At 40.7% G+C, this 22,768-nt stretch overlaps 1 protein-coding gene across 1 annotated transcript in view; it reads right to left on the minus strand.

The window, feature by feature from the left end:
• Positions 1-22,768, minus strand: part of LOC127679312 (acyl-coenzyme A synthetase ACSM2, mitochondrial) — a 36,217-nt gene that overhangs the window by 8,205 nt on the left and 5,244 nt on the right. The window contains exons 2-8 of the mRNA XM_052175082.1: positions 16,628-16,838; positions 16,192-16,399; positions 14,202-14,345; positions 12,536-12,689; positions 10,304-10,383; positions 10,003-10,126; positions 6,533-6,613 (exon numbers count right to left, since the gene is read on the minus strand). Coding sequence (XP_052031042.1) covers positions 6,533-6,613; positions 10,003-10,126; positions 10,304-10,383; positions 12,536-12,689; positions 14,202-14,345; positions 16,192-16,399; positions 16,628-16,838 — 1,002 coding nt within the window. The remainder of the gene's footprint in view (positions 1-6,532; positions 6,614-10,002; positions 10,127-10,303; positions 10,384-12,535; positions 12,690-14,201; positions 14,346-16,191; positions 16,400-16,627; positions 16,839-22,768) is intronic.

Raw genomic sequence — 22,768 nt, forward strand, 5'->3', positions numbered from 1 at the left:
GTCCACTAAATTTTATTCACGTTATTTCCATCCCCCTTTCCCAACTCCTTATCTGTTCCTCTTCGTTTCTGTCAAATCATGACCTTTTCTTCTTTAACTACTGTTTCATACATGCATAGACACACACACACACACACACACACACACACACACACACACACACACACACACACACACACCATGCTGAATCCATTTAGTGTTGCTCAAATATGCTTGTACTTAGGGTTGAGTTTTGGGGATCAGATGACCAATTGGGAGGCTTGTCCCTGGAGAGAACTGGCCACTCTCATAGCCACTGATCACTTCCACTTCTTCCCACAGGGGTGGAGCCCCATTCACGTTGAGTAAGGTCATTACGAATACTTTCTCTCAGTGACTGTATTGTTAAGATTTCATGGGGGAACCTCCTTCTGTCACCTCTAGAAGACACTACTTCATATATTGAACCCTGTTCCCCTGGCCTTTATAGTTTTTCTAACCCTTCCTTCTATGATGTTTCCAAAGCTTTAGGTGTGGAAGTTTCACTGAAGATGTATCAATTGGGATTGGTTACCCCTTGGCCAGTTGTCCTCTGCAATTTGGATAACCTGTGGGTCTCTGTAGTGGTCTCTATCTACTGCATAGGGAGTAGGAGGGGGCTTATCTGGGGCTTATCTGTGGGTATAAGGGTAAGTATTTAGAATACAGATAGTAATTATATTGGTTTAGGAAAATGGCAGTAGTAGGTTCTCTAGAATCCATATCCTCCCATGTAAACCAGACATAGGTTTACAGTACCAGGCACGAGTGTCTTACTATTGAGCAGGCTGTGAGTCCAATTGCATATCTATTGGTTACCTCTAAGGTAAAATTGCCATTATTGAACCACTGAGGATACCGTGCTGGGCCAGTACTTGTTTGTAGGTTTTAGAGCTGAATATGACTAATGATTGCCTTTTTCCCTGGTCAGCTTGCATATTACCTTCCTATACTGTGAGAGCCAGGGCTTAGGAAAGAGATTTTTTCAGGTCAGTTCCAGCTTAATTTTTCAAAGTCTGCCCAAAACATATGTTGTCTTCACCAAATGAATTTAACTTCAGGGCTTCTGAGACAACTAAGGGTAATGGCAATAGTCTATATTGTTTGATGAGTCTCTGACAGAACCTTCCACAACCAACAACTCCAAGGCGAGGTTTCCCATGCCTGAATTTCGTTAGTCTATGGCTCTTGGGGGGAGCATTAACACCCATGTACTATAACTTCATTTAAACTATATATGTACACACATGTGCACACACATTATATTTATTTTTAAATAAAGTTATAAAACAATGTACTTTGCCTTTTCCAAACATCCTTAGTTTTATTTGTCTTTCTTTTCTTAATCCTTCTCTCTGTCATTATTAAGATATTACCATAGTGAGTGACAGATCATCACACAAGAAATAGATGTAAGTATGCCTCTGTTAAACAGAAATCTACATGTAATCACAGACACATAAACTAAATAACAGTTCTTATCTCCCACTCTCCACCCCATTCTCCTAAGTTAAAGTCTCCCCATTTTTCTCTTCCTCTCTCTCTCTCTCTCTCTCTCTCTCTCTCTTTTCATCTACCCTAGTCTCCCCAAGATCTCTTTCTACCTTCCTGGTTTCTGTGATTACTCCACAGTATATATTCAAATCTAAAGGTTTGGAGGTAGGATCCTGAAGTCAGAGAGAACACACAGGGTTTGTTTTTCTAGGTCTGGGTTATCTCACTCAGTACAATATTTTCTATCCATTCATATGCAAAATTCATGATTTCATTTCTCTTTACAGATGAATCATATTCCATAATGTATATATATTAGTTTTAATTATCTATCCATCAGATGAAAGGTATTTAGGTTGTTTCCACTTTCTGGCTGTTGTGAACAGAGTAGGAATAAATGTGACTGAGCACATATCTGTGGAACTGGATGCTGAATCCTTTGGGCATGTGTGAAGGAGTGGGATAGCTGAGACATATGACTTGACTACTTTTACTTTTCTGTGAATTCTCCATATTGATTTCCACGGTGAATCACCGTTTCTCAATCCCACTAACAATAAGTGAGGGTCCCCCTTTTCTCTTGTCCTTGATTACGTTTGTTTTTGTTCTTTTCTTGGTCTTGGCTATTCTGACTGGGGCAAGATGACATTCCATAGTAGCTTTAGTTTTGCATTTCCCTAATTGCTAAAGATAATGAATATCTTTAATGTTTCTTAGCATTTTTTTTTCTTTTCTTTGGAGAACTATGTACATATCCACAGTCTGTTTTTTAATTGGGTCATTTGTTTTCTTAGTTTTTCATTTTTTGAGTTCTTTTTATATTCTGAGTACTATTCCTTGGTCATGTGTACAGCTGGCAAAGAGTCTCTGCCACTTTGTGAGCATCCTTTTCACTTGGTTGATTATTTCTTTTATCCCATAGAAGCCTTTTGGTTTTATGAGGTCCTATTTGCAAATTGCTGGCCTTAATTACTAAGCAAGTGAAGGCTTACCTAGAAAGCCCTTTTCTGTGTGGGTATTTCATAAGCTATGGCAGATGTTTCCTCTTAGTAGTTCCAGAATTTTAGGTTTCATGTTTGGTTCTTTCATTCATTTTATTATTTTTTCTTTTTCTGTTTTCTTTTTCATTTTTTGTTAAATCTGGACTTCAACAACAACAACATAAACACCAGAAAGCTACATACTCATGGAAATTTAACAACTCTCTACTCAATGATCTCTGGTTCCAGGAAGCGATGAAAAAGAAATTAAAGACTTTCTAAAATTCAATGAAAATGAAGGTATAAACTACCCAAATTTATGGGACACAATGAAAGCAGAACTAAGAAGAAAGTTCATAGCACTGAGTGCCTCCATAAAGGAATTAGAAAGGTCTCATACCAGCAATTTAAAAGCACTAGAAAAAAGAAAAAGAAGCAAGCACAACAAAGATAAGTATATGGCAGGAAATAATCAAAATCAGGCTGAAACCAATCAGTTAGAAACAAAGAAAACAATACAAAGAATCAAGGAAACCAAGAGCTATTTTTTTGAGGAAATCAACAGGGTAGACAAACCACTAGCCAAACTAACCAAAAGAGAGAGACAGTATCCAAATAAACAATATAAGATATGAAAAGGTAGACATGAAAACAGACACTGAGGAAATTCCAAGAATCATTAAGTCTTAACTTCGGAAGCCTGTACTCTACAATATTGGAAAAATTTAATGAATGATTTTCTAGACAGATACTACTTTCCAAAGTTAAATCAAGATCAGGTAAACTATTTAAACAGTCCTATGTCTACTAAAGAAATAGAAGCAGTCATCAAAAACTTTTCCTACCAAAATAAGCCCAGGCCCAGATGGTTTTAGCGCAGAATTCTACAAAACTTTCAAAGAAGATCTATTACCAATACTCCTCAAATTATTCCATAAAACAGAAACAGAAGGGACACTGCCAAACTCATTCTATGAAGCTACAGTCATGCTTATACCTAAACCACACAAAGACTCAACAAAGAGAACTTGTGAAAATACTCAGTAAAATACTCTCAAATCAAATCCAGGAACACATCAAAAACATCATCTACCATGATCAAGTAGGCTTCATCCCAGGGATGAAGGGATAGTTCAAGATACAAAAATCCATCAACATAATCCACCATATAAACAAACTGAAAGAAAAAAATCACATGATTTTTAAGGTGCTAGAAACATCCAACACTCCTTCATGCTAAAGGTCTTAGAGAGATCAGGGGTACAAGGCACATACATAAACATAATCAAAGCAATATACAGCAAGCCAATAGCCAGCATCAAACTAAGTGGAGTGAAACTTAAAGCAAGTCCACTAAAATCAGGGACAAGACACAGCTGCTCACTCTCTCACTATCTATTCATTACAGTACTTGAAGTTGTAGACAGAGCAACAAGACAACCAATAGAGATCAAGGGATACAAATTAAAAAGGAAGAAGTATCGTTATTTACAGATGATATGATAGTAATCATAAACGACCTCAAAATTCTACCAGAGAACTCCTTTAGTGGATAAATACCTTCAGCAAAGTGGCTGAATACAAAATTAACTCAAAGAAATCAGTAGCCCTCCTTTATACAAATGATAAATGGGTCAAGAAAGAAATTAGGGAAATGACGCCCTTTACAATAGTCATGAATAATATAAAATATCGTGGTGTAACTTTAACCAAGCAAGTAAAAAGTATATATGACAAGAACTTCAAGTCCTTGAAGAAAGAAATCAAAGAAGATATCAGAAGATGGAAAGATCTACCATGCTCATGCATAGTTAGGATTAACATAGTGAAAATGGTCATCTTACCAAAAGCAATCAATGTATTCAATGCAATCTCCATAAAAATTCCAGCACAATGTTTTTATAGACTTTGAAAGAACAATTCTCAACTTCATATGGACGAATACTATTTGATTCTTTGGGGCTGATTTAATGATTCTACTTGTGGATATCCAGTTCTCCAGACACTACTTGTTGATTATTGCTGTCTTCCCTCCAGCGTATCTTTTTTGATATCTTTGACAAAGATGGCTACAATTATATGCACTTACATTTAGGTCTTCTGTACCATTAATCTCCATGTCTGCTTTTATGCTGGTACTAAGCTCTCTACTGCTGTAGCTCTGTAATATAGCTTGAAATTTGGTATGGTAATCCCTTCAATACTGTTGTTTTTGCTTGGGGTGGCTTTGACTCTCTGTGATCTTTTGTGTTTCCATATCTATTTTAAGAAAATTTTCTATTTCTGTGAAATATGTCATGGAGGTTTTAGTTGTAATTGCATTGCACCTATAAAATGATTTTCATAGAATGGTTATTTTCACAATATTAATTCTACCAATTCATATATATGGGAAATCTTTTCATCTTCTAATGGCTTCCTCAATTTCTCTCTTCAGAAATCTAAAATTTTCATTGTGGAAGACTTTTCCATCCTTGGTTAGGTTTACTCCTAATATACACATGATCTATTCTCAGTATGTTTGTTGTTGGTGTACAGAAAAATTACTGATTTTTGTTAAGTTGATTTATGGATTCTGACACTTCACAGAGATGTAGAATATTTCTAGAAGTTTGCTGTTGAAATTTTAGGGCTCTCTTGTATACAATTTCATATCATCTGCAAATAGGGATAATATAATTTCTTTTCCTATTTAATTTCCTTCTGTCTTATTACTGCAGCTCATGCTTCTAGTACTCTATAGAAAAGGAGTGGGAAGTGTAAAAATCATTTTAAAATCTGTTTTTCCTTCTGGCCCTTTAGCTCCCATCAGTAGCGACTCAGAGACTAATTAGTTATTATTAGGTACCTAGGCAATAGGCTTTGGATTATTCCCTGACTAGCTTGTAACTTATTTAACCCATTTGACTATTAACTATTCTGCCTACCACGTGGTTAACTCCACCTCTTTCAGTCCTGGCTTTCTTCCTTAGTGTCCTCTCAGCATCTCCATGCTAGTATGTCTCTTATCTTGTATCTCTTTATCTCTTACTATTTTCCAGACTCCTCTCTCTTCCTTCCAGTGTCCCACCTCCTATTTCCTGCCTCAGCTCATTGGCCATCAGTTTTTGTTATTGACAGGTGATGTTTGTAAGAGATTCCTTGTCTCATTCCTGATTTTAGTCTAGTTTATTTTAACTTTTCTTCATTTAGAGTGATTTTGGCCATGGGTTTCTCATATATAATGTTTATTATATTGAGTTTTGTCCCTCCAGTCTTGTTCTCTACAAAATTTTATCATGAAGTTAGGTTGGACTTTATCAAAAGGCTTTTTACACATTATTGAGAAAATCATGTCATCTTTGTCTTTAAGTCAAGTTCTTTGATTTATTATATTTATCATTTTAGGTATTTTAAACCATGCCTGAGTTTCTAAAATAAAGACAGCTTAATCAGCTTAATCATTGTGGATGATCTTTCTTTCTTTCTTTTTTTTGTTTTTTTTTTTTGTTTGTTTGTTTTTTTGGATTTGGTTTTTTCAAGAGACAGGGTTTTTCTATATAGCACTGGCTGTCCTGGAGCTCACTCTGTAGACCAGGCTGGCCTTGATCTCAGAAATCTGCCTGCCTCTGCCTCCCAGAGTGCTGGGATTACAGGTGTGCACCACCACCACCCGGCTGTGGATGATCTTTCTTAAATGATTTTTTGCCTTTATGTTCATCAGCCATATTGATCTGTAGTGTTATTTATTTTGCTGTAGTGTATTTGCCTGGTTTGGGTGTTACAGTTACTATGGTTTCACAGGTGAGTGAAAGTGCTCCTTCTCTTTGTATTTTTAAAAGTTTTGGCTATAGTTCTTGTTTGAAAGACTATTTCTCTCTAGATCTGGTTTTGTCCATTTGTTTGGTTTTTTTGTTTGTTTTTGTTTTAAGTTGGAAAGTGGGGATCTGGGGCACTCAGCTAGCTGGCTGTAATAACTGATACCAGTTCAACTCACTGAAAACATAACAAATAAATATAATTCCACACACAAATGCCCACCCCCATCACCCTTAGCAAACCTGTACTTCATAATGGGGCAAGGCTGTTCCCAGGTAGTCTGGTTTGACTTTCATTGTCCTAGAAACTCTGCAGGTAAGTCCCTGTGGAGATACACACAGAGAACAGCAAGCTTCAGAAATAAGCACAGCCAGGGAAGGGAAGGTTCAGAAGAAGGTCTCACCTCTGCCCTCAGCTGCTCGCATCCCTATCTTCTCTATTCCCATACCCTGGCTCCCTTATTCCTGGAACTCTAACGCTAGTGGTGTCACCAAACTCTTTGTTCAGAAGACAATCTGGCTACTTCCCAGGGAAGAGAAATAAACACCTACCCTCCACAAATCCAGCTAGATGGGTGGAATGAGTGAGAGTGACTAAAATCAGGAGTAACAGATCACACATCTCAAAATTGGAGAAGAAGCAATGTTTCTAACACAGAGGAATGGTACATGTTTGAATAAATGGATTTGCTAAACACTGTGAGCGATCATGATATGTAGCTCACAGATATAGAAATATTACACTGTAGGGGTGGGTACAGATTAGTGGTAGAATAATTGCCTCATATGTGAAAGCCCCTTGGATTGCTTCTCAGTTGAAACAGAAGAAGCAGAAGCAGAAGAGGAAGAGAAGGAGGGAAGGGAAGGGAAGAAAGAAGGAAGGGAAGAAGAAAGAAGGAAGAGGAAGAGGAAGAGAAAGGAGAAGGAAGAGGATAAAGTGGTAAAAGAAAAGGAAAAAGGGAAGTGAGGAGGAGGAGGGGAGGGGAAGGAGGAAAATTTTTATGTTCAGTTCTAATGTGTCAGGTATTATTTAAAAATATGAAGTCACTCATCTACAATCTAAGAGGCTTACACTCATGGTAAGGATGGTTTGCTTGAATCCTGAAATGAACCCTGCCCTCAGAAAGGCTGTGATACAGAGAAGCCCCCTCTGCACATGTCCTGGTCTGGATGGAAAGCAACCCTTGTTGCTGTGTGAGGGCACATCCCTCTGGTTTCAATCCCATCACTAAATAGGAGGAAAAAAAGAGAGAGAATGTGTGGAGAAACATATGCTGTGGTCCTCACTTGTGTTTGCAAGCTCTTTCTGACTGCTGAATGTCACAGTGTGACCGTACTGCCTTTAGCCTACTGGGGGAACCCTGTCAAGGGAACATTAGCCAGAGAAGGGAGGTAGGTGAGAGGGCAGAGTGGAGGAGAGAAAAATGAGAGATGCCCCGAGAAGGAGAAAGTCGAGTTGAGGGGCAGAATCTCTAGGCTGTTCTGATGAGTAGTAGAGATGGTGCAGATACACATTGGGCACAAAGTACTTCCATGGTCATTTTGTCTGAATGAACAGCTTCTGTGTTTTTGGTTGCCATGGTGATGGTGTTGAAGATTCCTCTAAGAAACCATTAGGTCAATAAGAATTAACGCTTCTTGAGTTTTTTTAATATATTGGATATTAGGCCTCTATCTGATGTAGGGTTGGTGAAGATCTTTTCCCAATTTGTTGGTTGCTGATTTGTCCTTTAGAAGTTAGACCCCAGAAAACCAAATAACCCTATTAAAAATGGGGTACAGAGCTAAACAAAGAATTTTCACCTGAAGAACTTCGGATGGCTGAGAGGCATCTTAAAAAATGCTCAACTTCATTAGTCACTAGGGAAATGCAAATCAAAACAACTATGAGATTTCACCTTACACCAGTCAGAATGGCTAAGATTAAAAATTCAGGAGACAGCAGGTGTTGGAGAGGATGTGGAGAAAGAGGAACACTCCTCCACTGCTGGTGGGGTTGCAAATTGGCACAACCACTCTGGAAATCAGTCTGGGCGGTTCCTCAGTAAACTGGGCATGTCAATTCCGGATGATCCTGCTATACCACTCCTGGGCATATACCCAGAGGATTCCCCTGCATGTAATAAGGATATGTGCTCCACTATGTTCATAGCAGCCCTATTTATAATAGCCAGAAGCTGGAAAGAACCCAGGTATCCCTCAACAGAAGAATAGATGCAAAAACTGTGGTATGTATACACAATGGAGTACTATTCCGCCATTAGAAACAATGAATTCATGAAATTCTTAGACAAATGGATGGAGCTGGAGAACAACATACTGAGATAACCCAGTCTCAAAAGATTAATCATGGTATGCACTCACTAATAAGTGGATATTAGCCTAGAAAATTGGAATACCCAAAACATAATCCACACATCAAATGAGGTACAAGAAGAACGGAGGAGTGGCCCCTGGTTCTGGAAAGACTCAGTATAGCAGTATAGGGCAAAACCAGAACAGGGAAGTGGGAAGGGGTGGATGGGAGAACAGGGGGAGGGAAGGGGGCTTATGTGACTTTTGGGGAGTGGGGTGCCAGAAAAGGGGAAATCATTTGAAATGTAAATAAAAAATATATCAAATAAAAAATAAAATAAAATAAAAGAAGAATTAATGCTTTTCTGATGGGGCTGAGTGGTGGCTCCAATCTTAGATTTCCCAGGCTTCAAAACTATGAACCACAATATTTACTTTTCTTCATAAATCAGCTAGCCTCAAGTATTAGGTTATAACAACACGGACAAGAGTAAGCTGTGCTGACCTTTTTTTTTTTTTTTTTTACTTTGTGAGTCCTTCTTTTTCTCATCCTTTATTCCCTCAGTTTCATCCCCTGTCACTAGATAGGTGAGAAGAGAGAGAGAGAGAGAGAGAGAGAGAGAGAGAGAGAGAGAGAGAGAGAGAGAGAGAGAGAGATCTAATTTCTTCTCTCCTTATAGCAGGTCTTTGCTACTTTGTGGGTTCTTCTTTTTACCATCCTTATCCCTCTGGTTTCAATCCCATCACTAAATAGGAGAAAAAGAAGAGAGGATGGGTGGAGAAAAATATAGAGATCTCTGAATCCAATTTCTTTCTTTTTGTTTCTTTGAGCATGACTAACAAACCACAAACACTCCTCTCCCCCCATTGAATGACCACCAACCACCAACCACCAATCACCAACCCCTCCTATTGGGGCCCTTGCATTTATATACCCTCTGAAAAATTCCCAGAATTCCAAATGTCACACAACTGCAGAAACTATCTGCAACTGATAAAACCATGCCTCTACTACAGTATGAGGCAAATCATAGTTGGCCGCTGTGAAGCAGCTCCACATCCCCACACCTGGGATGGAAATGAAAACAATTTCCTATAATATTTCTATGTCTTTTATGGAGATCAAAATTTCAGAATTCTCACTACACCAAGCCTCTAGCTCTTGACTACTCTTTGCCTTTTTCGTAACCCTTTTCATTATCTACCATGACATCTATTGCTTAATTTTCTGTCTTCATCCCCTGCCAAAATGCAATCCCCATGAAATCAGGAACATGATCTTTTTTTCCCATTGCAGATGTTCCATAAGTATTTCCCAGCTAAAAGAGTGATACACTTCTTCCCAATAATACAGGTATCAAACAGAATCTCAAGACCCACAAGTACGCTCAGCCAGTGGTTCTCGGGGGAGCAGATACCGTTTCTGTCTGGCCATAGAATTCTCGGATTTCCACTCCTGTCTTGGCTTTCCAGTTCTCCAGAGTCTCTGGGAGAAGGGTCTCTCCTCCACTGAAGCAGCTATGCAGATGTGGGAACTTGTAACTAAAGAAGAGAATTTATTTACCTTTAGCTTCATTGGAACTGAAGTCTACCCAGGTTTGGGACTGAGTTCTGGGTGCTGTGATGGTGTTCTTGGCTTTATATAAGCTAAGTACATCCAGCTTAATATGCACAGGGATAGGTCTAGAGGCTCCCACCAGTCCCCTACAGATCCATCACCTGGAAAGATCCTCTTGTAGCAACGTCCGGTAAATGAGGGGGGCACCCACCAGACTATTGATGGGGTAGCTGGAAAGCACCTGTGAAGAGAGAATCCTATGTGGCACTGCTCTGAGACACAGATGCCAACCTCACTATGTCAGTCACAACTTCTCGAGTTTTTGTGATCCCAACTGAAATCCTAGTTTGTCTGTTGTGTTTGTTTTAGACTTAACAAGTCTCATAATACTCAACAATCCCCAAGACACCCCAGAGGAATGAGCACAGATAGAAAAGAGTCCAAGATTCATTGGCAACACCTTTGTCAAAGCCTGGCTGGCTCTTCCCACTCAGTTTAAGACTCATCCTCATAATCCCCCACTCCTCCCCACCAAAATCTCAGCCATCAGGAGAAATAGACCAGATGCTGCTGCAAATGAATTACATGATCTTCACTCAGTGCCGTAGCCTTCTGGAACCAGGTTTATTATAGGCTATTTCCAAGAAAATTGCTGTGAAAGACAATTCCTGAAAGGTATGGAACAGAATGATTCCTCGAGCAGTTCTCACAATGACCTTGTGCACTATGCACCCTGGTCCTGTTTATGGACCGGAGCCCTGCAGGGTTAAGCAGATTGTAAGCAACTGGAGGAGTCAGTATTTGCCACACACTATGCAATGCTGTCTCCCTTGCCACACTTGTTTTATGCAAAACTAAACAGTGATCTAAGCAAATGTATAGAAATAAAAAGAACATGCACAGATCACACAATCATTTCCTGCATGTGTAACTGACAACTCAAGCTATCCTGTATTATATTTTTGTAGTCAAAATGAAAGCACATTTATTGTTTGTTACTATATGATAACAAGCAGCTACAGAATGTAGATTTTCTTAATGACTATCTCAGACTATACAGAAAAAGTAATCTCTCTCTCTCTCTCTCTCTCTCTCTCTCTCTCTCTCTCTCTCTCTCTCTCTCTCTCTCTCCTCCTTAGAATTCCTCCCATGTAAATTCTCCAAGCTGGACACAAGGCAATCACCCATCTGTAATATGATGGGAAAGAAATGATGGTTCATTTCTATACACTTTCTTAGAATGGAACACTATAGAGCAATTTAAAAAAAACAAACTTCATATACATGAAAAAATATAGGTTAACCTCATAAAGGGATTGGCTGAGGAAAAGAAACCAGACACAAAAGATAATCCTACACCTGAATTCACACACAAAAAAAGAGAAAACATGAAATTTAAGCTGGTAGAAGTCAAAAGAGTAACTTGAGGTAAGGACATGGCCACGGAAGGCATGGGCACCTTCTGCAACTATGGAAACATTTGAGGTCTCCATCTTGTGATTGTTACACGTGTGTCTGGTAAAAACCACACATCCTATATGCTAGATGGAGCAATAGGATAGGTCTCTAATGCTCATGTGGTGGAATTTGGAGACAATAATGCCAAGTAATGAAAAGGTGTGCCAATGACATGTTAGTTATTGCCATAAAAAAAGGAGACTCTATTCTCCTTACCTACTCTTTTCCCTTCCTCTTCTCTCTCCCTCCTTCCCCACCCCTCCTTCTCCTAAGGATGTATTGCAAGAAGGTAATGCCTACAAGCCAGTCTGAGATTCCTTGTTAAGCAGGAAACCCCTCTGGTACCTTGATCATATTCTATCTCATCCTTCAGACATGTGGGAAGTATCTGCTCTGTTGCTATATGAGCCTCCCTGTCTGAGACATTTCTGTGCACTAGGCTTAAGCTATCAGAGGCAGTGTTTGACCCATGTGAATGATTTTCCACTATTACATTAGATAGTGGTCTTCCATACATCTTAACCATTGTCTTATGCTATGCCATACATAAATAAGGAAATATGACACACACACTCACATGCATACACATACACACACATGTGCGTGTGTGTGTGTGTGTGTGTGTGTGTGTGTGTGTGTGTGTGTAGGATGGTATTACCTATCATCTCATTTCCTGAGATCTGACATCAAGCAAGAAGTTCCTCTTTCTTGGGAGAATAGCCAACTAGTCCCATCTCCTGAATGCAAGTCTCTCCTCCTAGACCATGAACTTTATTAGATGGGTGCAAGCTTCTGTCTTGCTTCCTGCTGTCCACTGCTTACACATGTGGTTGAGATTTAGCAGAAGCTTTATGAACTGAAACTAACTGCAATAACCTGGAGTGTACAAATCCTGAGTTTACTCTGATCAACCAATGCAAATGATCCTCTCTTACCTTTAGAACAGTTTGTGGATCAAACTTTGGCAAAAGATGGACAAATATGCATGCTCCCAATACCCAAGGTTCCAGAAACGAGGCTAAAATGTTCAGTATCCAACCCGTGTCTGAGATGGTCCATACTATGTCAGAAGTACCCAGGCCTGTCCAGCTGCTGAAAACACATAATGTAGGTACAGAGATGAGTGTATATCAACAGTGTGGTGCTTGAGGGGCTGTGTGGGGAAAGGCTTAGATGTGGGCATGCAGTGTGTGTGAAAGTGTAGGAGTGCTCTACAAACTGTTACCTTAGAAGACAATTTATTAGATAACTGGGTTTTACTTTCACCAATGCTAGTGAAAGTGTACAAGCACTTTGCTCAGTGAGCCCAGGTCCTCAGCCCCCAGGTCAACATATGACAGTCTTGTCAACTTCAAGCTGCAGTGTTGGAAAAAACTTGTTTCCTTTCTTTCTCCAGGGCAGAATAAGAGGTGTCAACCCCTTGTCAAAGCAAAGAAGTTGTGGGATAGACAGAAGGAACACACAATCATGTATACACATACATACACACTCTGAAGATGATTGATCTCTTTAGGAAAATAAGCATATTGGAAGCTATTTGGGATGGTGGTAGCAAAAAGTGATATTTTAGTTTAAAAAGTAATTTATTACATGTCCTTAAAATTGTGTTTTATTTCAGCCCATCTATTAACTTATTTATTTTATGTGCGATTATGTGTATGAGTGTGTTTATGAGGACTGTTTGTTGAAGCCAGAGATGAACATCAGGTGTGGGTCTCAGATTCTCTCTACCTTAATTTTTTTTCTCTCACAGCCTGCCCTGGGGTTTACAAATTAGGCTAAACTTGCCAGCCTGGGAGTTTCAGGAGGCCACCAATCACCACCTCCAGGATTTAGCATCACAAAAGTGGGCAACCAAACTACTATTTTAAAATGTGGATTCTGGAGACCATAGTCCTTTTGCTTGTGTGACAAGGACTTTATGAAGCTATTCTCCTCACACCTAATTTAGACTAATTTAGTTCTCTGATACAATTGACTCACTGGTAGGACATTTATGCTTTTAAAAAGTTTTTTTTAAACATTAAGCTATTTCCTGTTCCAATAATAAAAATTACCATTGCAGGAAGGAGTTACAGGAAAAGAATACAAAGATCTTCAGCCATTATATCATGAAGATCTTGCCACTGTACCTTCTGACTCCACAGGTTATAGTGACCTAGTAATGAAATCAGTACTGTCATGAGGCCTGTGTTCTAGAAACTCCAATGATACAGTTCATCTTATTCCTCTAACAGTCCCTTTCACATGAATGCATTTGTAAAGTAATTTGTTGCTGGCAAAAATATGTCCTCCTGGAATCTGGGTACCATTAAAGCAAATTAACAGAGAACCCCAAAGACAAGGTAGAGAGCATCTTGGAGAGGACTTTTGTACCCCGTTCCTATCCATTCATTCTACTAGTGTGGATTGACACAAGGAAGAGGTCTTGAGATATTGTGTTGTCTAAAACAGAGATGTCACACGAAGAGTTCCCTGTATGTGAAGCTTTGCCTTTATAGCTTCACTTCTTGATTGTCTTTTTAGAAGTCTCGTGGGGAAGATCAGACCTGACTTCAGAACAATTGTTATGAATCTATAGAAAGAGAAGGCTCAGTTTACCCAGCATCCATCTTGGCCTTGATGCCCAAGCTGCAATGGGAGTGTTCCACCATCTTGGGAGGGCCACTGGTCCCACTAGTGAAGTAGATGGCAGCTGATTCTTGGCTTCCTGTCTCCAAACACTGATGAATGGTGGATGCATCCCTGCAGGAACCAGAAAGTCAACGTCTCAGTTCTAGCCGGGAGACTGATGATAGTGGATACTGTGATTCATCTTCTCTCAGTAGCCCTCATGCTGGCAAGGGCAAGGAAGATGACCTGTCTATGAAGGGAAGCTCTTGAGTGGTAAAGTTCATAGATTCCTTGAGTGAGTCAGACTTGGAACTTTGTTAACTATATGAGTTTGTTAACTTCTGTGAGTCTCTTTCCATATCTGTGAAATGGGGTCAAGGAAACCTTTCTCAGAACGTTTAGTGAGAAAGATAGTTACCTTTCACCTACAACACAAAAGTAAGGGCATAAGTATCAGGGGCTTCGTGTTAATTCAATTGTTGTTGGGCCCCAGAATGATACCAGGGACACAGAAGGTAGGCAGTTAGTTTTCCAAGTGATGTTTTTAAAAAAATTATTGATTTATATTTTATGTTTATGGGTGTTTTGCCTGCATTTGTGTATGTATGCAACATGTCTATGTTTACTGTGGAGGCCAGAAGAGGGCATTAGATATCCTGGAAATGGAGTTATAGACAGCTGTTAAGCTGCCATATAAATGTTGGGAATTAAACCTCAGGAAGAGCAGAGCTCGTCCCTCCGGTACCCCACATGATTTCTTGCCACCTACTTTTATTCTCTGGAAGAACCTGCAGTTTTTTTTATGCAATCTTTCTAGTATCTTGAATTTAAATCTTTAAAAGCTAGTGTTTTATTATTTATTTTATGAAAATTATTCCAAAGATCATGACAGTAGAAAGGGGGAAAACATTTATGTTCTCCCTAAACGTCTCCTAAGGCATGTGTCTCTAATGGACTGATTTCAGACTTGTGGCAAGAATCCCATTTATCCAACCAGTCTTGGTATGAAATTCTGGAAGGACCACTATTCTGGAAAATGTCTCCTAGGGATACAGAATGTGGGAAGAGAACAGAAAGTCGGTGCACCAGGCATCTCTGAGAGCTTGTCTCATATACTGTTGGACTCACCTCACATTTGATCTGTGGCTATGGTGAATAGTTATAAATGCCTTTCAACCCATTCAATATGTAGTATGTGTATGTATATCTCTGTTTGTATGTGCCATGTAGTATGCTTATGTAATGTGCATTTTATGTGCCTCTGCTATGCGTCTGTCTATGTATATATGTATATGTGCCTATACAATGTGTGTATGTGTATGTGTATATGTGTGTGTGTGTTACTTCATGTATGTACTAAGCAAACAAGTTCATGTGAACACTCAAAGGCCACAGGTGTCTCCCACTACTGCTCTCCGAAATATTGCCTTGAGATAGGGCATTTCAATGAATTAGAATCTTAGCTTTAGGCAAGGCTAGGCTGGCCTGTGAACTTTTGGGGTCTGTCTGCCTTTACCTCCCAATGCTAGAGTTACAGGCATGTGCAGCCATGCTGTCTTTTTACATGGATGCTGGGGATTTGAATTAGGTCCCATGCTTGTACAGTATGCGCTCTTATCCACTGAGCCGTGGCTTAGGCCCTTAGTCTCCCGGGGATTTTTTTTTAAATGCTTCTGTAGCATGGGACTCTGGACCTGCAAGTATAAAAGCCCAGAAGTGTGAAGTAACAATGTCCCTTAAAACCATCAACAAGTGAATGTCAGTCCTTTGATAGAAAATCCTTGTGGGTATTCTATGTGCTTTTAGGGTGGTGTCTGAATGCCTGGCCCCACCCACCTTTGGAGTGAGTCTATACTAACCACTTGCATTTTCTCTCTTCACTATCTCACTCCCCTTAGACTTACACTGCACAACTTTACAATTTCTTGGTTGGATTTCTAGTTTGGATGAAACGCTGGCTAAGGCAAGAGATACTCACTTTAGCAATGCCTTGAAGTTTAGCCATCCTTCTCGATTTTTTTCAGACACCAGCAACTTGATTTTCAGAAAAGAGCAGTCAGGGGCCACAGCATCCACTTCTTGAGCCACTTCATCCCCAGCCACAATGGCCCTGGCCTTGGATGACTGCAGCCTGTAGAGGATGTCTGAGGATTTCATTTGGATGGTTCCAGGCATGAAGACAAGGCCTGAAGAAGCCAAACAGTTTAAAGAGAGCTAAGAAAGGAATTGTCTTCTTCCCCAGAGGATGGCTGTGTACAGCCATGGGGGCCAACAGGAAGGACAGGTGGGAGGACCAGTGGAGAATAAAGACAGCACATTCTATGGGGGTTTCTTTAGGGAGAGGAGGCTGAAGTTCTCTACTATCCATTTCCTTCACAAAGGAGAGTGCCCAGACTGTGTGGGCAGTTACTAACCAGCCCGCATGCAACCCAGGGTCACCAGCCACCACTCAGGGACTCGGGGAAGCACTACTGCCACACGGTCCCCACGCTGCAGGCCACAGGCTCCGGAGAGAACATTGGCTGTTTGTTTACTGATTTCACTCAGCTCTCTGAAATTCCACTTTATTTCTTCTCCACTTCCATTCATCCACCATAGGGCTGGACCTGAAGATCTCTTGCCAGCCTGAAGAAAAAGAAGGCCTGGTGATCAGAAGACCTATGGGGACACGGGAGGTAGAACACAGGACTATGTTGGGATAATATTGTGCAGTGGGTAAAAGTTGTCTTTGCATTATTCAAATGTTAATTTCTGTACCTTCAGAATGCCGAGTATGAGCTAGACTTTGGAATTGTTATTTTAATGAAGCATTACCATTCTCAAGTGTTTTGTAAAATGTCTTCTCCATCACTTGATTGGTTTAATAAAGAGCTGACACCCTACAGTAGGACAGGAAAGGAAAGGTGGAACATCAAGGCTGAGATAGGACCTCTGGGAAAGGATCAGGCATGAGTATACATGGGATATGGGGGTGGGGTGTCTCTAGCTGGACACAGAGATAGAAAGAACAGGTGCTGGGACTATGTGTGAGAGAGCTAACAGGCCATGTGGCAACTATGGACAAGTATAGATGGCTTACTAAGTTATACAAGCTAGTAGAAATAAGCCTAAGCTATAAGGCCTAAACTTTCATTAATAATAAAAGGTCTTCGTGTCATTATTAGGAGCTATCAGGTCAAGACAGTCTGGTGATAGAAACAGCCAACAAACTAAATTGCAAGTCTAAGGGTAGGCTTGTTGGACATTCACACACAATTAAAAAGTGTGGAAAACCCTTAAGTTATTTTTTAAATGTGTGTTAGATCTATTAATACAGTATTAAAAGAGAAAGTTTTAATGTGCATGTTTTAAAAAAGCAGCTAAAACACATTATATATTACTGTGATAGATAATGTGATTACCAGCTGGATTAGCTTGAGGATGCCTAAGAGTTAGTAAAGTGTACCTCTCCGGGATGCATGTGGGATTACATGTTTGTCTTGTAAACTATAGGACCCAAGTTCCACTCCCCAGAACACGTTACCCAATAGCAGGTCGTGGTGATACACACCTGTAATTCATGCACTGAGGAGGTAGAGACAGGCAGATCCCTGTGGCCTGCTGTTAAGTCAGTCTAGTGTACTCAGTGGGTTCCTGGTCAGTGAGAGAACTCATGTGAAAACCCAAAGTGATGTAGCTAAGGAAAGGCACATGAGGCTGACCTCTGGCATCTACTTGCAATCATACATTATCAACACGGATACATGTGTGTGCCTTAGTGCATGCAGTGCATACATGCACATGGAGACAAATAGACTCAGTGCAATTCTTACAAGGGATTGAAACAGTCCCTTGTAGGACAAGAGAGGCTCTGGAGCTCATGAAATTAACAAAATAAACAATGAAGCCCCAGTCTACAAGATGTGCAGGCACATGAATCTTCAAGGAACCTGCTCAGGCTGTTATATTCAAGAAGTAAACAGTTAACAGATATATATAGAACTTTTCATCCCAAAGCAAAAGAATATACCTTTTTCTCAGCACCTCATGGTACCTTCTCCAAAATAGATCATATAGTTGGTCACAAGACAGACCTCAACAAATATAAAAAGATTGAAATAATCCCATGCCTCCTATCAGATCACTATGGAGTAAAAGTGGTATTTAATAACAATAAAAACAACAGAAAGCCCACATACACATGGAAACTGAACAATACTCTACTCAATGATAGAGTCAAGGAAGAAATAAAGAAAGAAATCAAATATTTCTTAGCATTTAATGAAAATGAAGGCACAACATACACAAATCTATGGGACACAATGAAAGCAGTGCTAAGAGGAAAACTCATAGCTTTGAGTGCCTCCAAAAAGAAATTTGAGAGAGCATACACTAGAAGATTAACAGAACAACTGAAAGCCCTGGAACAAGAAGAAGCTAATTCACCCAGGAGGAGAAGAAGACAGGAAATCATCAAACTCAGGGCTGAAATCAATCAAGTAGAAACCAAGAGAACCATACAAAGAATCAACAAAACCAAAAGCTGGTTCATTGAAAAAATCAACAAGATAGATAAACCCTTAGCCAGACTAACCAAAGGGCACAGAGAAAGTATCCAAATTAGCCAGTTACATAAGGAGCACCAATGATACATGCTCAGGAGGGCTTCTCAGTGACACATGCCCCTTTGGGTTACTCATGCTCCTGTAACTCCTTACCCACACCCTGGTAATTAATCCTAAAGGCTCATTGTTACACCACTTTTGACTTAGATCAGATCAGTTCTTTGACCTGTCATCACACTGGATGGGATGATCAACAAGTTTCCCAGGAAGAGTCATACAACAACTTTGAACCTGTGTTCCATCTGCCACAGAGGTGATGGTGCAATTGCCATGCTAAGGTTGTGTCCCAGAGCCAGGACCTCAGAACAACATCATTGTCAGAGCTTCCTTTGGGTATCCCCATTTGGTTCCCTTGCTGGTTAAATGTAGCCTTTCTCCTGCCTTAACCTAGATGAGCCAGTCCGGTCTCTTGAGTTGTATTTCTGGTGAAGGTAGTGGTGAGCAGGTAGTGAATGAAACTCATAGATGGACAAGAAACTGGGAAGTTTCTCCATCCCTGCCTTCACCCCGACCCCATCTACTCTATTGAATGCGCATCTTACTCACACACCTGGATGACAGGGACATGTGGCCTAGTTCTCTGAGAAGACTGGCTAGGCCTTGAGTTGTTGGTTTCTTTCTGTGATCATGTTAATCAGAATGGCCATCACTGTGACAAACACCTTAATGTATCTCTTAGCTTGTGCATTCAGAGGATTCCATGAGCTTCCCTTGGCTGTGTTGACTCTGAGCATATGTGAGGCAGAGTCATGGCGGTGGGAGTGTGTGACAGAGGCTGCTCACTCCGTGACAGGAAGCAAAGAGAGGAGCAGAGACCACAGACAAAGCAAGACTTAAGGGTTATGTCCTCAGTGACCTGTCTCCTCTTGTCCTACTTTGTAAAGGTTTTCTCACCGCCCAACCATCATCACCAGCTGAAGACCAAAATGTTTAAACTGAGCCTATGAGTTCACTACTGTAACAGGGCCTCAGACCTTAACACAACTGACTCCACTATGAAAGTATCATTGTGGCTGCAAAATTCAGCATGTAGACAGAAACTCTTGCCAAAACTAAAACAAAGGCCTAACCTTTCAAAGTCCATATCATTCTGGGGAAGTCTCAAAATGTACTAACCTTGGTTTTCAGCTTTAGTAGTTCTGTTCTGGCTAACTGGTCTTGTTAATGGAAGTATATCAACCTAGAGCATGGTTTTTTTTTTTTTTTTTTTTTTTTTTTGTATTAAAAAGCTCACCCTGAGAATGATTCAGGGATACCCTGGAATCCTGAGTACCCTGTGTAGTTATGGCCGGCTAATAAAGACTTTCTACTATCTTAGACCCATGTTTGAGCAGTCTTCTCTGGTGAATACCTTACAGTGTTCCTGAAAGCCTCAGAGAAATCCCAGAGACCATACCATGAGTCACCAGGGTCTTAGAACCCCTTAGAAAAAGAAAGAGTACAGTTGGCAGGGGACTCCTGGGGTTATGCAACCTGAGACATTCCAGGCCCCCCCAGGACTCCCTTTGATCAATTGCTGCCTATTGCTTCAGAGGGGCCTGATACCTCCACCACAATAAGAAACAAATTGAAAAGTCAACTGATCTGTCACCTTCAGAGGTAAGTCTGGTTAAGGTACCCTCTGTTTGGACACATAGGAGAGGTGGGACATGGCTGCTGAGGCTATGTCCAGGATCTGTGAGAGAGTCCTCCTGCCTGTGTGGTGGCCACCCCTCCTGGTGTCTTCTCTCTCTCTCTCTCTCTCTCTCTCTCTCTCTCTCTCTCTCTCTCTCTCTCTGTGTGTGTGTGTGTGTGTGTATGTGTGTGTGTCTATGTATGTGTGTGTGTGTATGTGTGTGTGTCTATGTGGGCACATCTCTGTTTGTCTTTCTATGTGTTTCTGTCAGATCTGATCTTCTTTCTCTGTTATGAGAACCCCATGACTTAACATAGGTTAATCCCTGGGTGAAGGTGGGAAGAAGCTGGGTGTCTCATCCAGGGCCTCCTGCAATCTTAGAAAAAAGCACACAAGGAGGGGAAAAAGTCCCTTAGGTGAGCATTCCCTCTGCTCTGTGCCTGATCTAAGCAGCCCCAGGGAGGGGAAAAATTTCCCTAGGCTGAGCAAGAAGGAAAAAAAGAAAGTTCCACTCTTTTCTCGGTTATGATTTAATGTCTTCTTTTAAACTAGTAATGTGTAAAATCCCTTATTATTTGACAAAAAAGTAAAAATAAATAATTTCCCCCTTCCCTGGGCTGGCAAGGGGATCAATACGGACAACACAACCTGGATAAAACAGATTTCTTCTGTTTAACTAACACTGACCAAAGAGACTTTAAACAACTTTTGTTAGGTCCCTTTTTAAGGATTAAATATAGCTATTAAAAAGATTTCCTTTGTCACCAACTTGTCCCCAGATGTTAAAAAAATAAAGTTAAAAAAAATGTAATGGTGTAACTAGGTCCCAGTTACTGGGAGAGTAACAGAGTGCTGAATGGGACAAGATCTTTTACATAACTAAAAGTCATTGTTCTGTTCCCTCCTGAGGAAACACAGTGAGACTTACAGACACCCAGCAAAGTTTGGGTGTCTCGCTCTCACATAGGGGATTAAAGAAATCAATACCTTGGGATTGGCTCGACACCGAGCTCCTATATTTGTTCAACTACCCAGTTCAGCCATCTCTTTCCAAATTAAACAATACCCAGTGACCCTGGACACATAACGGGAAATTGCAGTTTATGTTGCCTAGCTTAAAGAGACAGATATCTTGGCGGTCAGCCAGTTACCTTGGACTGTACCTCTCCTGCCTGTGAAGAAATCAGGGACCTCTGGTCCTCATGAGTCTGGTTCTTCCAGAGAATCAGGTGTACAGGATCTTTGACCTGAAATATGTATTCTCCAGCTCCTCATTGGCAGAGGTGAGTTGACTCATCTTTGCCTTTGCTTGGACAGACCCAGTAGGAGGTTACGGTGGGCCACGTCCCTGGACTGGATTGCCCCAAGAATTAAAGACACTAAATGCAGATTTCCTGCTGTTCTGTCAGAAGTTTCCTGGGAAGATAGATTACATAAGGGCCACAGAGGGACTGCTGCCAGAGTTGTAGACCTTGGCTTACAGAATACCAGCTAAGAAAGTTCAGCTTTGCATATCAGAGGCTACCTATCTTCACTCCCAGCTGAAGGAAGGCAAAAGGAGCTTGTCTCAGAATAGGATTGCTACCGTCCTCCAAATCCCAACTCCAAAGACTAAGAGGCAGAATCCAGAATTCCTGGGTACAGCTGGATATTGCTGCCACTGGATACCAGAGTTTGTGGAAATGAAACCTCTATACACCAGGACAGAGAAGGGCACTAAGTCTCTAATCTGGACTGAGACTAAACAAAAGACATTTGAGGCTTTAAAAACAGCTCTGACTTCTGCTTCAGCCCTAAAGAGATTTTAATGCGAACATTGAGGCCATGAAATGCCCTGTGTGGTTGGACCCTGCAACCACAGAATGGCCCACCCGTTTAAGAGCTGTGGCAGTTACTGCTATTTTAATAAAATAAAGCATACATGTTAACCCTGGATCAAGATCTTATCCTCACAACACCCATGACATGATTGAGGCCCCTCCTGAAGAAGTCCAGAATGCTGGCTGTCTAATAGCCTCACTCCTGGAGCACACTAGAAACCATTTTGGGAAACCCAGCACCAGCCATTCCACTGCCCATCCATGACTCTCAGGAGATGAAAGATAAAAGCAAGTATGTGAGAACTACAATAGTTTCTTTAACTGAAACTATACGGGCCCATGCCAGTACCTTAGCTCAGAGAGCAGAACTGATTGCTGTGACCCAGGTTCTCAGACAGGGAAAGGAAAGTCTAACACAGTAAATACAGACTGTCAGTGCTGTGCTTTTACCACCAGTCATGCCCACAGTGTGATCTAGAGGAAAAAAAGAGCCTCTCATTACTAGAAAGGGGAACA

Source organism: Apodemus sylvaticus, chromosome 1 (genome assembly GCF_947179515.1).
Source record: "Apodemus sylvaticus chromosome 1, mApoSyl1.1, whole genome shotgun sequence".
NCBI classification, from domain to species: Eukaryota; Metazoa; Chordata; class Mammalia; order Rodentia; family Muridae; genus Apodemus; species Apodemus sylvaticus.